The sequence below is a fragment of the Pseudorca crassidens genome, chromosome 11 (genome assembly GCF_039906515.1).
Source record: "Pseudorca crassidens isolate mPseCra1 chromosome 11, mPseCra1.hap1, whole genome shotgun sequence".
NCBI classification, from domain to species: domain Eukaryota; kingdom Metazoa; phylum Chordata; class Mammalia; order Artiodactyla; family Delphinidae; genus Pseudorca; species Pseudorca crassidens.
The window spans coordinates 69,057,074-69,075,834 of record NC_090306.1 but is presented as its reverse complement, the minus strand read 5'-3'; the positions used below and the strand labels follow the sequence as shown (position 1 = coordinate 69,075,834).

The following is an 18,761-nucleotide window of genomic DNA, read 5'->3' as shown; positions in this document are numbered from 1 at the left end:
AAGGAGGCCATTGTGGCAGAAGGGATCATGTAGGGTGTTACAGACCTTGTTAAGAAGTTTAAAATTATGCTAAACAAGTTGGGAAAACAGAGAGGTTCTTTGGAAAGCTGAAGAGTGACACAATATAACTTAAGTTTAAAAGATGAATCTAGCTGCTTTGTGGATGATAAATTGTAGATGGGCAAGGATGGGAGTAAGGGAACCAATTGTTTGGTGATTGCAGTACTACAGGAGAGAAGGGCTTTTACAGAGTTGTTCTTCATTATGTGGTGATATGCCCTTAAGAAATGATAAGTTATGTGTTGAATTGCTGGAGGTCATATGCAAAATCACTTTTTCTCATGAATATATCATTGACATGTGGGCAGCAATGGCAGGCAGCAGGACACATACCCAATCTCTCGATGTCTTTTGTTTACTTGATAATTCTTTGTCTGTGTGACATGTTGGTCTCATAATTTCAACATATAATTTTAATGATTCAATATTTATTTAATATAAATATTCAATATAAATATAAAATTCAATAAATATTGAATCATATTAAACTTATATGCTTAATATGTGCTAAATACTATGGACATTGATTTCCCCTAGAACCAATACTGACTCAATATCTGAGTTGATACTATAATAAAACTTGCCAAGAAACAAATAATTTATGGTATTAATATAATGTAAAATATTTTCAAAATAATATGTATAGATAGCAAATATATTTTTTAAATGCTAGAATGTGATTTTCCACTCTGTATATTATTAAGATTACTTAAACTACAACTATCTGAGAATCTGTTTCTTAGTTCAAAGTATCATGTGTATAAATCTGAGCTAAAATTTTGCAAGAATTAATTGCCTTCTGAGAATTTTTTTTCTGTAAATTAACTATATTTGGACTAGAAGTACTAAAATAATGGCCGTTAAAATAATGACAATGAGACCAATTTAATTTTAAATGCTCATGATAGTAGCACAAATTGTTTAAGTCTAGCTTCTTTATTTGCTTGTTTTAAAATTGCAGATGTGCTGTCTCTTAGGGAAGATGAATGTGCTCATAATTAGTTTTTAGTCGTCAATTTTCTGATTTATCTTTCTTTCATACTTTAAAAATTCAGACTAATACAAATTTTACTACATTTCATAAGTTAAATTAAAAAGTAATTTCTGAATTAATAACACATGGATCATGCCACTGATTTAAAAACATCTCAAGCTAGATAGATACATTTTCCAATTAAAAAATATTTTCTTAATTTCACGTTCCTATAAATATTATAAATATTATTCGAAATGCTAGCTTAAATTTTAGAAATATTGTTGAACTAATAATATGAGTAAAATTTAATGTTTATTTTCTGACTATTTGTTTGTATTCATTAGTTCTTAGCCACATTCAAGTAAACTCAGTTTTCTTATACTTCATGCTCTATTTTAGATTTTAAAGGCATAGTGCTTTTATTTTGCAGATTGTTGCCTTGCGTGAACAAAATGTTCATATACAAAGAAAAATGGCATCAAGTGAGGGATCCACAGAGTCAGAACATCTTGAAGGGATGGAACCTGGCCAGAAAGTCCATGAAAAGGTATGACACATATGACATGCTCTTACGTGGAAGTGTTTACTTGCTATATCGTTTGACAGGAGTATGAAGTATTTGTGTAATTCGTGTAATAAACATTACTGTGTTTTGACTTGTTGATCAAAAGTGCATTATTATTTCCTTTATCATTAATTGCTCCTAATTTGATTCTCTCAAAAATAATATATGTGTGGATTTATGCACATATATATATTTGAATTTCCCATTACTTGCTATTAACTTGATTCTCTTAAAAAGAATTTAATTACATATCTGTTTGAACATATCTATAATTGAATAAATTATAAATTGAATAAATATCTAAATATATCTATATATCTCTATAGATATATTAATAATCTATATCCAGGACTGTTTAAAATACAGTAACAATAATTTTGATTTATAAGTGATATTATGTACAATTCGTGACTAATCTGTGGCTTATCACTGCAAAAACTTCTTTATAATATCTTATTTGACTTATTTTCCATGTGTTTGATAAGACTACAGCAGTACTCCAGTTGATGAAAATTTACATTAAAAGATATCTGAAGTCATTAGACTTTTACTGTTTTTTAGAAGAAATTGATTTTCCTTTCGGGTGGGGCATAGACCCAGGCCAAGGAAACCAACAGTCTGTTTGGCGCTTTTCTGTGCTGAACCACTTGTTCCCAGCACAAGAGAAAGAAGGGCAGTTGCTGGTAGGTCTGGAATCAGATTAAGATTACATAAGCATTTGCACATCCTGTGCATGAGACTTAGACCATCTCCTGGATATTTGCAAGTTATAGCCCTGGATGCTTGAGCTCCTTAATCATCAAGATCTCATAAATCAGGTAGCTAAATTGGTGTCATTGTGAATATCAGGAGGTTTTAAAACATAGCGACTAAGAAGCAAGTGACTGTACCACAAAACAAATAGCACTAGACTTCTTATCATAATAAATTGAGCCCTTCCTCATTCATCCAGTTGAAACAAATGGAGGGGCTTCGTATGTTTCCTCCTTCAACTGTAAAAGCAAAAGAAGCCAAGTAAACCAGACATTTCCTGAGACCGCCATCAATTCTGGTGGCTGAGAAGCAAACAACTCTTCATTAAAGGCTTTACTATTTTAGCCTTTATCAATGTATTTTATAGAAATCTTAAGGTAGGTATTAACAATAAGCTACAATCTGACAGCTAGATTTCATGAGCTATATTTCAAATTTGAATAAAACTTATTTCTCTTTTCTTCAGATAAGTAAACTGGCATTAATTCGGTAAATAAACCAGCAAGCTCTTTAGGGCATTTGCACACAATCCTCAGCTTAGGAAACTAACATGTCATTTTACTATTACTGTTTCATTTTAATTATGTCATCAGTAATACAGTGCTATACCTTTCCTCAGAGAATTACAGAATGACATTGATTTGAGTACGAAAATGGACTTTATGGTCATCTAGTCTTTTTCTTAGAAGTCTTCAAAATATAGTGATGCCATATTATGCTTATCTGGACGAAAATTAAAGAAATATGCTTTCAAAGGCATAAAGAACTTAAGATCTTGTCTATTCGATAACAAACCATTTGGTGCTTAAAGCATTCCTCTAGTACTTCTGGGGAGTGGTGTACTCATACATGTAGTTTTGTTCAAATATTATTTTTTTTAAGATATAACCCCTAAATATTTAGGCATTATAGAATATAAGACAATTCATGTCAGATTACTTTTCAGAAACTGATTACAGTATTAGGATGAGGACCTGTGAATAAATGATGCTTGTCTCTATTGGACTCAACAGATAGTGGTATATACGTGGAGGTTTCTGAGTATTTGAAGACTTAAAGTACTTGTCTTTAACTTTCTTTGCCTTCCAGTTCTCGGTGAAGGCATTTCAGCCAGTGTAGAAGAGAAATTCTGTGCCATTGCTAACTCACTCACACTTTTTTATAGATGTAACTAAAGATTTTTAAACATTGTAATTATCGGCATACTTTTTTTTAATTTCCCAGAATTGTAGGAAGAGTGATTTCCAAATGCTTTGAAATAATGATATACTAGTATTTTTTAAAATATCATGCCCCTATCCTGCAATGTAATCCTAAAGTATATGTCATATATTTTTTTTAATTTTAAAAATAAACTGTGCTTTAATTCATATTACTCCTTAGATGATTCAAGAAAGCACTTTAAAAGTTTTATTTATATCATATTTCTTTGCCTGATATTTCCTTTGTTTTCAACTTTATTGAGATATAACTGACATATAAGATTATATAAGTTTCAGGTGTGCAATGTGATGGTTTGCTCTACAAATTGTGTAAAGTTAAGGTATACAGTGTGATGATTTTGTATAAGTATATATTGTAAAATGATGATGATAAGATTAGTTCATCACCGTGTGTGTGTGTGTGTGTGTGTGTGGTGAGAACATTTAAGATTTACTTTCTTACCAACTTTCAAGTATACAATATTAACTATGGTCACCATGCTGTACATTAGATCCCCAGAATTTATTCATCTTCTAACTGCTGACATTTTTTGATAAAAGCTGAAATAATATCCTAATTATTATTTTTATCATGCCTTTATAAATACTGCTAAATTATGCACCTGAACATTATAAATCATCTTTTTGAAATTATCCCCTTTAACAGGATTCTTTAAGGTATGTTAATACCATTGAATAACAAGTGTTATAGGATTGTAATTTAAATCCTAACACTTAATTTTTCAGTAACAAGTGTTTAAAAGGTATATTAAAACAAAGGAAAAGAGAATATTATTTTGGAGTGTCTATGTAGCGAAGGTTATCAGCGTAGGATGACTGTAGTATTAGTGTATAAACTGCAAAGGGGTTGTTGGGGAGGAAACATGAAACTATTGTCAGGTGCTGTGGAGCTGTCAGAAAGTGACTTGCAAATCCTAGTCACAAGGATCGCCCTTTGTTTAGGGCAGTAAAGTTACTTAAATTACATAGTCAGGGTGGGTTATTAGCCAACAGGAGAGGTTTTATGGCAGTGGCTTGAAAACTCTGTTGACAAAATAGTTGATAAAAATAGTCTCATAAAAGCACACTCTGAAACAGGCCTACTACTCATAGAAAAGTTGTGTAATTACTATGAACATTTTGAAAACAAAAATGAAAAGAAAAAAATAAGCTTAACTGAAACAATTTTGTTTCTGTGTGCCATGGATTTAATCAGGTGTTCTAGAAGAACGTAATTATCCACGGGATAATAAAAAATTTTTCAGAATACTAAATTTTACCTCATTAAAAGTTCAGGGCTAGGATCCATAACTTTCTTCCTGCTGCTTTCCAGAGAGGAGCTAACTTGTGAAAAATAAATTTTAATAAGCATGCTTCTCTTGTAAAAGAGATAGTAATGCTCCTGGCTCATATATTCTGTACTTCCAGTTATTTTTTCCAGCTGCAAATGTTTGCTAAGTAATGTGGGTAAGTAGTATGTTAGACAGTGGTTGAGATTCAGAAGACATTCCCTGTAAAATTTGCAGGAGTGAAAATAATATGCAGTGAAAATAATCTGCCCAAATTAATATTGCAAAACATGATGAATAAAGTGGTGTCAAAAATGATACTAGAGTTTAAAGGAGAGATACATTAATTGTGACAGGAAGTGTCAGAGAGACAGTGTGGAACGGTGACTTGTTTGAAGTCAGTAGACCTGGATTCAAATCCCATCTCTGCCAATAACTACCTGGGTGTCCTTACTCTGTAACCTCCCTGAGTATCAGTTACAGGTAAATAGTCATGCCTAACTGGTAGCTTCGTTGTAAAGAATAGAAACACTGACTATGAATGACAAAATTCTTGACACATTGATTACAAACAATAAACAGTATGGTTATAATATTTATTAATACTGTGTTCTCATGGTCATTCATTTTTCAATAAATATTTAGCGGTGACCTTACTGAAGTGCTGGGAAATTTGTCCTGTTCTGGGTGGTTGGGACGCTAATGAATAGGGCAGATGAGGGCACAGACAATAAGCACATACATGTAAAAGGGAGTGAGTGTGATCAAGGGGCAGGTGTGAGGTGGGTGGGGAGGATAGGTAGACATGGCACTGAAGAGCTTTTCAGGAGGTGGAGTTTGAACCGGAACCCAAAAGAATACAGAGAGTTAATGGAAAAGCTTAGAGTTTTTGAAACAAAGGAAACACTAAGTGCAAATGCACCGACAGTGGGAAAGAGCTTCTTGGTACATTCTTGGGAAGAAAGGATGGCAGGGTAATGTAGTCTAGCTGTCAGGAGAGGGAGAAGCAGGAGACAGGCCACACAGGGGCACTGAGCAGGGACCAAATCATTTAAGTTCTTGTCGGCTGTATTAAGGAGTCCAATTTTATCTTCAGAGCAATGGGAAAACATAGAAGTGTTTTAAACATGGAAGCATCTTGATTAGATACTTTAAAAAAAATCACTTGCACTACAACTTTATGTCCATTTATCATTTTTTCACATATAATACTTCTGAAGCAGTTAGAGACTTTTTTTCCTTTTCTTAATTTTACAGACAATGAAATTGATGCCTACTTAGAAAAACTAAATGACTTATTTGTCCAGAGCAGGACGAGAACCCCGGTGTTCTCACCTCCTTTGTACTGTCATGTTCCTTCATGCCAGGATGCTTTCTCTAGGTGTTATTATTGATTTTTGAAAATTCATTCTAATTCAACCTTATTTTTTTCTGATCTTTTAGTCTTTCATAATTACACATATTTATTTGTCTAGAGTTGATTATTTTATTCTACTTGAGTATGATTTTTTTTTAATTCCTTACTTTTTTTTCCCAAAAATCTCTATTATATTTTTTTACTCTGAACAGATGCTCCAAGGCAGTAGCATTTAAAAATTTTAACTAGTATGAGTATGGCTTTTAAACCTGGGCAAGAGGGGTCCACAATTTAGCAGGTCTATCTCTGGCCCTCTGTGCCTCTCCCTAAGGATGTTGAGTCCATGGGACCAGGGGAAACTGCACAGGTGTGAGCCACACCAGCACCCCTTTGCGACCACATGCCAAGCTCCTGGCAGCCCAGACTTTCTGACCAAACAGACCTTAGCCTTCAGGGCCTTTATGAGCTTGTTCCTAGGAGCAACATCTGTCCCTGCCCGCCCTCCAGTGCACCCATCCCTGGACCTAAGAAGAGACCAAGGGATACCTGTTTCTTGGGTCCCACGGAGTTTGAAAGTGCTGACTTAGGTATCCACATACATACAGGTAAAATAGACCGGTATTCTGGAAGGAGCTGAGGCTGAGAAGAGAAGGAAAGCAGGCTACAGTCCAGGGCCATATCTGGGTAACTAAGTTCTGGTGTGGAACTTCAAGGAGTCTGAGAATTACTCATTCTGGCCTAAAAGCCAGTGTGAAGGTATTATTTCAAGGAAGATAGTAGGACATATTTTTATTTGACAGTTTGTTAGCTTGATTTATAATTGTTACATATTTGGAGTTATGGCTTGTATGCCTCTCTTTGCTCGTTTGCCTTGGGCTCCACAAACACTAAGGACCCACCTGTCTGCTACCCACTGTAAGAAATAGGATTTAGTTGCAACATTTTACTACGCACGCACACACGCACATATGTGTGCACGTGTATGTATACCTCTGTGTGCATGAGGGTGTAAAACTGAAGCTGAAGTTTCACAAAAGAATAGTTACACTTTACTATATGCAATACATTTTGATATTTTTTGTTCATTAGTGACTGAGGAATTACCATAGTTCTTCCCAGAGCTAAGGGTGGCTGATCTTTCCAGTGATCACACAACAGCACATCCTTGGCACGTCATGGGACGTCCTTTCCAAACTGGCTGGCCTCTTCTCACCTCTCAAGCTTCTCTGCTTGTCACCCCACTTTGAACTTAGCTACTCTGAATGAACCGAGCTGATGCTTCCCTTTTCAAAAGTGTTGCTCTCGTTATTCTCTCCTCTTAGAATTTGACGTTAATTTGTGACTGTTCTTTAAATTAATAAAATGCAACATAATAATTGGGTAATATGTAAATGTGCAGGCTGAATAAATGTAAAATCAGAAATATATTTTTGTTTGCATTTTTTCAGTTCTTTAATTCATGCCAGATAGGCAGAAGAACTTGGCCAAAAACATGTAAAACAAAATGAAGAATCGGTAGCAAGAATAATTCTGAGATCAGAAAATCTAGTAATTGTGTAATGGTTGCATTCTGTGCATGAAGGACACTGAGCTGAAGTTTTATAAAAGATGAAACATGGGATGTGCCTTTACCAAAATTAAGGGTTTTATGGATTTTTAGTGATACAAGGCTATTTTAGACTGAACCACCAAGGACAAAAATGGGCACTTAGAGAAAGTTAATATGACTATGTGAGCAATATGCACCTCAGTAATGACAAAAGACCTTTATTTCCTTATGCTCTTGTGCCATATTATGAAATACCATAATATACAGATTCTACACAGTCTCATACAGACCTGTTAGCTGTATATTTAAATGTTTGGCTTATGAACATACCACATATCTATTTAAAAATACTATAAGATACCATTTATCACAAATGCTATTCTTTCCAAGATCTCTGCTATGTTCCGGCTGAAAGCCCTCATCCATAGGGATGTGTCCAGTTATTAACTGTATTTTACCCATTTTTATATGCCTTCTTCACTCCACGTCAACTACTGCCAGTAACTGTTCATCCAAAAATTCAGTTCTTTGTTAATTGTGGCTTATTTTATGCATTATTGATTAAGCCTCAATTTCTTCTCTGTATCAAAGACAATTATCATTTGAATTTTTTTACATCTGAATAACCCTAACAGAATATTTTCTTCTGTGTGTTGATCCCCTATATAGTGATCTAATTTCTCATAATGACATGATAATAAAGTGTATACTTCTCTTTTAATTCATCAATTGAATTTTCAAGCAATGAAACCAAACAGAACTATGGGGTTTATGAATTTGCCATTTTGGGATTGGCACACCTCCTAGCAAAAAGAAGGTCCAAGTATAGCCCTCGACATACGAGGCAGGAGTGGCCTAGAGGACTACGATTGGCTAGAAAAGGGCCCAGAAGAGGCAAGGTTAGGCTGTTTCATGGTTCATCCATATGCACAGGAAGTTAGACTGTATCAATTTTATAGGAGTTGAGTATCAATTTTATAGGATAGGAAGATTATGACCAAAAGTCATCTTTTATATACAATGGCAAAAATAAGAAGTAAAAATCTTCTAATGTTGTATGGGAATTTACTCAGTTCAAAACAAATCTCTCTCTGAATACAGTGACTGGATTTTTATGCTTTCACTATTCTTTTAATAGATGGGAAGTGAAAGTGGAATTGACTCCTCTATCTTTTTTTTTTTCTAATTTATTTTTGGCTGCGTTGGGTGTTTTGTTGCTGTGCGCGGGCTTTCTCTAGTTTCAGCAAGCAGGGGCGCGCGGGCTTCTCATCGTGGTGGCTTCTCTTGTTGTGGAGCATGGGCTCTAGGTACCCGGGCTTCAGTAGTTGTGGCACATGGGCTCAGTAGTTGTGGCTCGCAGGCTCTAGAGCACAGGCTCAGTAGTTGTAGCGCACGGACTTAGTTGCTCCGTGGCATGTGGGATCTTCCCGAACCAGGGCTCAAACCTGTGTCCCCTGCATTGACAGGCAGATTCTTAACACTGCACCACCAGGGAAGCCCTGACTCCTCTATCTTTAGTAACAAATTTAGTATCATTTATATTATTAGCCCAGATTCGAGAGAAGCAGAAAAAATTTTTTTGCTGAAGTAGGATAGTTTCAGACTTTAAAAGGCTGAGTGATTCACAAGAGTTTGACAGAAAGTTTGTTCATTTATCTCTGTCCTATTGGCATAATTTGAGTGTCTAGTCTGTGACTGGGACTCTGCTTTCTTATATGGATATAAAGAAGAACAAATACTTTCCTTCCCTCTTCATTGCTTTGTCTGGTCTTTAAGCCAATCCAGGAGAATTTTTAAGTCTATCATTCAGATGTTCTGCAATTGGCCTAATTTTATTTTTCACTTTGGTAGAGTTTATCCATCTTAACATTTCTCATGAAGCACGAGTTCCCCAGAAATTTAATGGATGTTTTACAGAACCCACTCCCACAAAAAAAGAGATTTTTCAGGACAAGAATATTAATATATATAATGCTATACAATTTTGAACTGTTATCTTTACTGTAGTATTTATTAAAATTTATTAAAATTGCCCAAGAGGAAACATAGTACACAGTGTTTCCTAAACTTGTATGACCAGAAATTCCCTTTATTTGCAGGAGAATTGCACATGCCAAAATGAGTACTCTGAAAAATATTCCTTAATGCTGGCTCTGGCCTTTCAAAGACAGGCAGACTGTTCTTCAAAGCTGTCTGTAAACCTCATTAACAAAAGGGCTACATGCCAATGAGAACAAGATAAATAACTTGTACAAAGCCCTTTACATTTGCCAAAAGTACTTTTACATAGTTGTTTCATTGGATTCCTGTAATAACCCTGTGATGTTTGTAGAGCAAAGATTACTGGCTCAAAGTCACACAGCTTGTGAGCAGGATGAGCCGAGATAAACAGTGTAACAAGTATACAAATATTAAAAGTGAACATGGGTGAAAAAGGTGGCATATAAACTACCTGGTTTCATGGATTTCAAAATATAAGAGTATTTACTTTAAGCAAAGCCTTAAATCTGTCCAGATGTCTAAAAGCATGAAAGAGCTTATTAGGCTGAGCATGAGTCTTCAAAAAATCAAAAAAAAAAAAAAAAAAAAAAAACCTTAAAGAAAACTTTGTGACACCCGTGAGTTAAACCATGTGATGTCTCCACAATCATGTAGTCAAGTGTACTGCTCCAGCAATTCTTACTGTGCTCTCCTTTGCCATCAGTTTTTTTCTTCATCCATCCCATTCCTATAGCATACAAAGTTCTTCCAACTTAAAAGAAATTTTCTTTTGGTCCTACTTATACCATCAGTTATTGCTCTATTTTCTACTCCCCTGTGCAGCAAAGCTCTTCGAAAGGGTCATCTACTCACTGTCCCCAGTTGCTTTCTGTGCTTTCTTTGTAAACCTATTCCAGGAAGGTCTTTGCTCCACCACTACACAGAAACCTCTCCTGTTACCATCATCACTAATTTTATATTGCTAAATACAGTGGCCAATTCTCAGCCCTTCTTGAGTTGATGTCATAGTTGTTCACCTTCTTTTTTTTTTATTATTAGATTCTCCTTTATTTTTCACTTGCAGTATAGGAAACTTCACTCTGTTTTTCTCTTCCCTCACCAGTGGCTCATTCTTTTCTTGGACCATATTCTTCTTCCTGACTTCTTTTTTTTAAGCATCTAGATATGTACTTTATGTCCAGTGAGTTTATTTTATCCTGAGAGTTACATTAAATTTGCTTTAAACTCCTATCCCCATCCAATGGAAGCTCCTATATACTTCCCAAGATTTTTTCAAATTCCAGAAAGTTTACATTCTCATGGTCAGACCTTGCTCTAATATTTATTTGTTTGTTTGTTTGTTTATTAAAGTATAGTTGATTTACAATATTGTATTAGTTTTAGGTGTACAACATAGTAGTTCAGTATTTTTATAGATTATACTCCATTTAGAGTTACTATAAAATATTGGCTATATTGCCTGTTTTCTTCTTGAATTCTTAATGTTGAGGTGACCCAGGGCTCGGTTCTCCATCTTTTCTCTCAGTGATTTCAATCAGCCTCATAGCCTTAAATGCTGTCCATATGCTAATGACTTACAAATCTTTACCTCTACAGACCCTACAACCAAGTATATATATCCAACTGCCTATTGAACATCTGTCATCTCCACATGTGTATCTAAAAGTCACTGAACCTTAAAATGTCAAAAACCTTACCTTTTGATATTCCCCTCCAAAATTCCCTGCATCTTCTCCATCTCAAATGATGGGAATCTCACCTTTCCAGTTGTTCAATCTAAAGAATTTGGAGTTATCCTTAAGTCCTCCCTGTGTCTCACACCCCACATCAAACTGTAAAGAAATTCTATTTGCTCTACTTTCAAAATATATCCAGAATCTGCCACTTCTCACCACTTCCACTAAGCACTCTACTCTAAACCACTATCATCTCTCACCTGGATTATTGTAATCACCTCCTTCCAAGTCTCTCTGCTTCTCTTGTGGGCCCTTATTGTCTATTTTTAACATGACATGAATCAGAGTGATGCTTTAAAACATAAATCTGAACGTGTCAATCATATGCTCAAAACTCTGCGAGTGTTTCCCATTTACACAGGCTCTGCATGATTTGACTTTCCTCATTCTATGACTTCATCTCCACCATCACCCCAGCCACACTGGCCTCCTGTTGACTTCCGACTTGCTCTTCCTTCTGTCTAGAATGCCCTTCTTCCAGATATCTGCGTGGCTATCCTCACTTCCATCAAACCTTTGTTCAAATGTCATCAATATATTCTGACATTCTAATATAAAGTATGATTCATTTATTTATAATGTCTATAATTTATAGTCTGTCACCCCAGCTAAGAATAAACTCCATAGAGTTTAATTATAATATCAGCTTTCAAATTCCCATTTTAAAACCCTATTGATATTTTCACTGAAATTGCTTAAATAAATTAATTAATTTGGGGAGAATAGTCACTTCTATGATATATTGTCTTGCCATCTGTAATATGGTTTGAGTCTTCATTTATTTATGTATTGTTTTATGTTCTTCTATAAAATTGTTTAATTTTTCACATAGAAGTATTGCAGATTGTTAGATTTTGTTTCTTACATATTGGTTCAGTGTAGTGTGGAATAGCATGGGTCAGAATGGTATGCTTGACTTTATAGTCTTCAAAGTATCACTTCAAATTCGGTGGCCCCTCAAAATCAAATGCCACCCACGTACTATTGCAATAACCCACTGACATACGAGCTAAATGAAACCATTCCATACCAATCACTGGCCTGGTTTTCAAGTTCCACTAACAGTAGTGTCATTCCCTAACTGAGTGGTTCTTCAGAGGTTTTCCTTTCTCCAAGTTATACCAGACTGAGGCTTAGTTTTACACTTAAGTTCCCAAATGCATCAAGATGACTGAGCCAGGAAGGTTTTTCCAGTCTTAGCCACACACCAAGCTGGAACCTGCTGACATTGGATAGTGAACTCAGGTCTCAGTCCAGACTCTTACTTCCCTCGTGGTAAGTTCTCCTTGTGAACTCTTGGAGCCCTTTCTGATGTAGTCAATTGTCTTAGTCTGTGAGAGAATTTGAAATAACACTGAACTTCGTAATTAAATGGAGAGCAATTGAGTCTCTCAACATCATGAATCATTAGAGAAATGCAAATCAAAACTACAATGATATATCATCTCACACCAGTCAGAATGGCCATCATCAAAAAATCTAGAAACAATAAATGCTGAAGAGGGTGTGGAGAAAAGGGATCACTCTTGCACTGTTGGTGGGAATGTAAATTGATACAGCCACTATGGAGAACAGTATGGAGGTTCCTTAAAAAACTAAAAATAGAACTACCACACGACCCAGCAATCCCACCACTGGGCATATACCCTGAGAAAACCATAATTCAAAAAGAGTCATGTACCACAATGTTCATTGCAGCTCTATTTACAGTAGCCAGGACGTGGAAGCAACCTAAGTGTCCATCAACAGATGAATGGATAAAGAAGATGTGGCACATATATACAATGGAATATTACTAAGCTATTAAAAAGAAATGAAATTGAGTTATTTGTAGTGAGGTGGATAGACCTAGAGTCTGTCATACAAAGTGAAGTAAGTCAGAAGGAGAAAAACAAATACCGTATGCTAACACATATATATGGAATCTAAAAAAAAAAAAAAAGAAAGAAAAATGGTCATGAAGAACCAAGGGACAAGACGGGAATAAAGACACAGACCTACTAGAGAATGGCCTTGAGGACACGGAGAGGGGGAAGGGTAAGCTGGGACTAAGTGAGAGAGTGGCATGGACATATATACACTACCAAACGTAAAAGAGTTAGCTAGTGGGAAGCAGCCGCATAGCACAGGGAGATCAGCTTGGTGCTTTGTGACCACCTAGAGGGGTGGGATAGGGAGGGTGGGAGGGAGAAGCAAGAGGGAGGGGATATGGGGATATATGTGTATGTATAACTGATTCACTTTGTTATAAAGCAGAAACTAACACACCATTGTAAAGCAATTATACTCCAATAAAGATTTTAAAAAAAAAAAAGTCTCTCTTTTCCTCTCCCTCCAGAGGTTTCATGCTAATTATGCAACCCCCCACCCCCACCCCATCAAGACACTGTGGAAGAAATCATTTATCAAGGCTCCACTAAATATTCTTCCTCTGGGGCAGGGTGTATACTTTTCTTATATTTACATATCTAAAAGGACTCCTTAGTAATTCTTACAGCTAGAAAGATCCTCTTCAGTGTTACTTCTTTATTCTATAGCTGAACAAAGAAACATTTGAAGACTTTCAATTGAAAACAAAAATAAAAAACAATAACAAACAAAAAAACTCCTTATGTACAATTCATCTCCTCGTATCTTCTAATTATATAGATTAAGAATTTTACAGATGAGTGTTTTTCCACATTAATAATTCAATATTTTTATTTCATGTTGTAATATGAGAAATAGCTACTTTTTATATTTATGAGTGTTATTAACATTGATCATGGCAACATTAGAAATTTCTCATCTTTTATTTAGATTTAAGACACTATAAAAATGAAGTATATTTCTATTAAGCCACATACATCAGCTAGTGAATGATGTGTATTCTAGTTTAAGCATTATAAGAACTTCAGAATGACAAGAGATTCCTCAGATGAAAAGATCCTTAAATTCAGTGGAAATTAAAAAGTGGCCTAGAATTTCTGTAAAGATAATAAATCTGTTTTATACTTATTAACAAAACATTATTGATCACATTAAACTAAGAACCGACAAGCAAAGGTCTATTGCTGGATATTTTAATTGAATAAAATTATCAGGAATTTACTTAATCATAATGAGTTTGCAGATCTCAGTGTTGAACAGTAAAATTATTAATGGAGAAGTAACTATAAGAAATCATCTGGGGGGCTTCCCTGGTGGCTCAGTGGTTAAGAATCTGCCTGCCAATGTAGGGGACACAGGTTCGAGCCCTGATCCGGGAAGATCCCACATGCTGCAGAGCAACTAAGCCCGTGTGCCACAACTACTGAGCCTGCACTCTAGAGGCTGCGAGCCACAACTACTGAAGCCTGCGTGGCTAGGGCCCATGCTCCGCAAAAAGAGAAGCCACTGCAATGAGAAGCCTGCGCACCTCAATGAAGACCCAATGCAGCCAAAAATTAATAAATAAATACATTTATTAAAAAAAAAAAATCATCTGGTCTAGAAACCTTCCAAGCAGGGCAATATTTAGTCAATTCTATTATAGAGGTTTGTTTCTTCTAATCATTCGGAATTAAGAGATAAAGTCAAGTCGTTCCATTTGAAATATTACATTAAAAAATAATTAGTTGATTCTAGGGTCTACTATTCTTGGGTCTATTATCACATCTTTTATTACATATATTTCACCAACAATTTTATTATTGTATTACTTTGAAGCTTTTCCTCTTTATGCCAGTTTTTTAGGTTTGATGAATAAATTACATACAGTTATTAGTCAAGTACCTGGATAATATAGATCTGTGGTTCTTAACCTCAACTAAACATTGCAGTTACTTAGGGAGATTTAAAAACAATTATATGTCTGCACCCCACCCTTGGATATGGTCTAGAGTGGTTTCCATTCTATATTTTTATTCAGTTCTTCCAAGGATTCTAATGGTTGAGAATAACTGATGTGGAATACAAATATTAGTTCTGCTTTGTCATAGGCTCTAGGTTTGCAGGGATTGTAAATAAATGATTTACATATAATGAAACAGATTTAAGGAATCATTGTGGAATTAGAAGTAACAGCTGTGAATTCTGTGCTGTAGAATTTCAAATCAAAGACAAAATGTTGTTATTTGTTGGACAAGATTTGAAACCTGAAGTCAGGTCTGATTTTTGAGAGCTAAAAGCAATATGGAGATTAACAACAGCAGTGTAGGCAGATGCCCAAAAGCCATAGCCTTGAAGCATTAGAAATGCCCAGAGCTGAATTGCTATCTGGTCCTTATAAATTTGGTTAATTTGTTGCTTTATTTGGTTTATTCTTTTTCCCCACATTATGCTGCATTTAAGCAGGAGTCTTCATATTCTGAGCACCCAACCTAGTGTCTGGCATATGGTAGAAGCTAAACAGAGTTTTGGTGATTGAATGAATAAATGAAACAATAAGTAGGTTTAATGAATGGATAAATGAAATGATAAATGAACAAGAGAGAATGAACAAAAAAGAGAGAGAAAATTGACAAAAGAAGGAAGAAAGGAGAGGGGTAGGTAGAGAGAAAGTACAGACTCCTAAGAATATGAAACTGGAATGCCTTCATTCAAATCTTAATCTTATGACTTTTTAGTAGTGTGACCTTAAGCAAAATATATTCTGTGCATCAGTTTCCATTTCTGTATCCAATAGGTTGTTACAGGGATTAAAGAGTTTATGCACATAATTCATGTGGAGCAGTACCTGACACTTAGAACTTAATAATGTTAGGGAAATGGAGTAATTGTTACAAATGAAAGCTTAGAGCCAGAAAAATTTTTAGCTATAAGTTCTTGGGTAAGTACTCAATAAATGTTAGCTATTATTATAATTTGTCATTATTCTAATGAAAGATACAGTCTTATATGGGGATTTGGAGGCAAATCCAAATTTGAGAATTTGAAGTAAAATGGGGAGTACAACGATCTCTTGGAATAAAAGGAAATATTTGCTAGGGTATCAGATTGACTGAAGTCTTCCAAGTCCCTTCTTTGGTCAAGGCCTGGTCTCAGATTTACTCATATAGTCCACATACAGACTTCATTATCAGCCTATGGAATCCCTTACTGGTTCCGTCTTTCATTCTGTTATGTATATTTCTTTCATCCTAATACATTGATGACTCGCATGGAATTTACAATGAACTATCAGCTCTAATTTTTGTTACTTATTATTTTTATGCCTATGAACACTTCCTTTTTATGGATTTGGGTTTTTTTTCTTTATTCTTTGTTCTACATTTCTTTTGTACTACATTTCTCTTTTCCTCACAGAATGAAATATATTTTATTACTTTCCTGTTTTAAGGATTTCTTCATATCCGCTAAAGAATTATTGGTGCTGGATATTTACGTTAATGATTGAAAATCTTAGTGTAACTTCTTTGAGCAGACAATCAATAATTCATCTCTAACCATAAAATTTTATAGAACTATTTTCAAAAATGAAATGGAACTGCGTATTGTTTACCCCTTAAATGCTGATGAATTTTAAGTATATCTGTGCTTCTAATATCTGAATTAATAGTAGGATAAATTCCTAATTTCCACTCTTTAGCATCTTTTTCTATTTTCTCTAGAAAGATTAATAAACCATGAGAAGTAAAATGCATAAAAGAAAAAAGAGCTTTTTGAAATTCATTAGGAGAGAATCCAAGACTTATGTTTTAGTCATGAAAAACATGGGCAGGGAGGTGTCAAAAATGTACAAGTCAAGTTCAGAAATATGTTCAGAATAAAGTTTAAATTATCAGCTGCCATAGTGACTGTAGTTAACAATACTGTATTGTGTATTTGAAAGTTGCTAAGAAAGTAGATCTCAAATGTTCTCACTACAAAGTAAAAATGGTAACCATGTGAGGTGATGGCTGTGTTAACTAACCTTACTGTGGTCATCATTTCACAATGTATATATACATCAAATCATCACTTTATATACCTTAAACTTGCACAATGTTATATGTCAGCTATATCTCAGTAAGTCTGGGGAAAAACTGTCTACTGCCAAGTGTAATAGCTCCTGAGGAAAATGAAAAAGGTCAACCAAATATTCATTCCGCATGGGCAGCACCATCAAACTCTAAAAATTTATAATTAACATAGTTCCTAAATCCTCTGGAATAGCTTGTGAAGAAATATCTATCCAAGGGAGAAATCAATTATTGTTATGTTAATATAGCAATTTAAATGCCCTCTATTCTGTACACTAAAGAGGCACTCTCATCACTTAAAAGCACTGTGAAAAACTATATATTATTATGTTTAACAAACTGCTATTCTTTGGCAGGAGAGCAATGTATGGCCACAAATATATGCCCAAAATAAGTAATAAACATTAAAGGAGCAAAAAATGCAGAATTAAAATGGTCACATTAGTAATTTAATTGTACCACTGTTTTGTAAACATGATAGAGTATTCTTTAATATATGCTAAAGGTAGAAGTAGAGTGAAAAAAATATTAATGGTTAGGTCATTTTGCCAGTGATTATCAAATTCAAAGAGAGACCCATTTCCATTTTTTACCTGGTATAATATGGAAGAACATGTGTAAATTCCTGGCTTCATCTCATGAGAAGTCACTGTGACTGTGACATGATGAGGCCTCTGGGGCTTCATTTATTCCACTTGGTTTTACACATAGGCTGTCTATTTTGACCCTATTATTTATTTTAAGGTGAATTTATAACAATGCTTTCCTAATTTTACTTCAAATTTTTCCACTCTTATAGATAATTCATCTATATAGTGCTTTTAAAACAGGATAAAAGAAGACTAAATTCCCTGTCATAAACTTTATACAATGAAAGCTAAGTATATTGTCTCTATATTTCTTTTCTTTTTGAATCCTTACTGTTTTTCCTAAAACTCATCATATTCATTAATGGAAACATTCATTCATTCATCCAACAAATATATTTTTGTGGAAGATGCTGTTTTGGTCACTAGAGACATAGAAGGAATCAAAACATTTATTTAGTCAACAAAAGTCTATTGCATCATGTGCCAGGCATCTTTCTAGACACTTGTGATACACCAAAGAGTAAACATATGAAGGCTCTTTACCTCCTGAAGCTTATAATCCAGCAAGTTGGAGGAGGTTAGCAGAAAATAAACAATAAATATAAATAAGTAAATCATTTGTCATGTTAGAAGATGATAAATGCTATTGAAGAAAAAAAAATTAGAGAAACACAGAAGGATCAAGAGTCCTAGGGAGACATAGGGATGGAGACAGTTTGCACTTTTAAATAAGGTGGTCAAGATTGGCGTCCTTGAAATTGT

The 18,761-nt window shown here is 34.7% G+C and overlaps 1 protein-coding gene across 19 annotated transcripts in view; it reads left to right on the top strand.

Moving 5' to 3' along the window:
• PPFIA2 (PTPRF interacting protein alpha 2) overlaps positions 1-18,761 on the top strand; it is a 476,082-nt gene that overhangs the window by 327,163 nt on the left and 130,158 nt on the right. For all 19 annotated transcript variants that reach the window (XM_067697456.1, XM_067697448.1, XM_067697445.1 and 16 more), the window contains one exon: positions 1,467-1,583. In XM_067697456.1, coding sequence (XP_067553557.1) covers positions 1,467-1,583 — 117 coding nt within the window. The remainder of the gene's footprint in view (positions 1-1,466; positions 1,584-18,761) is intronic.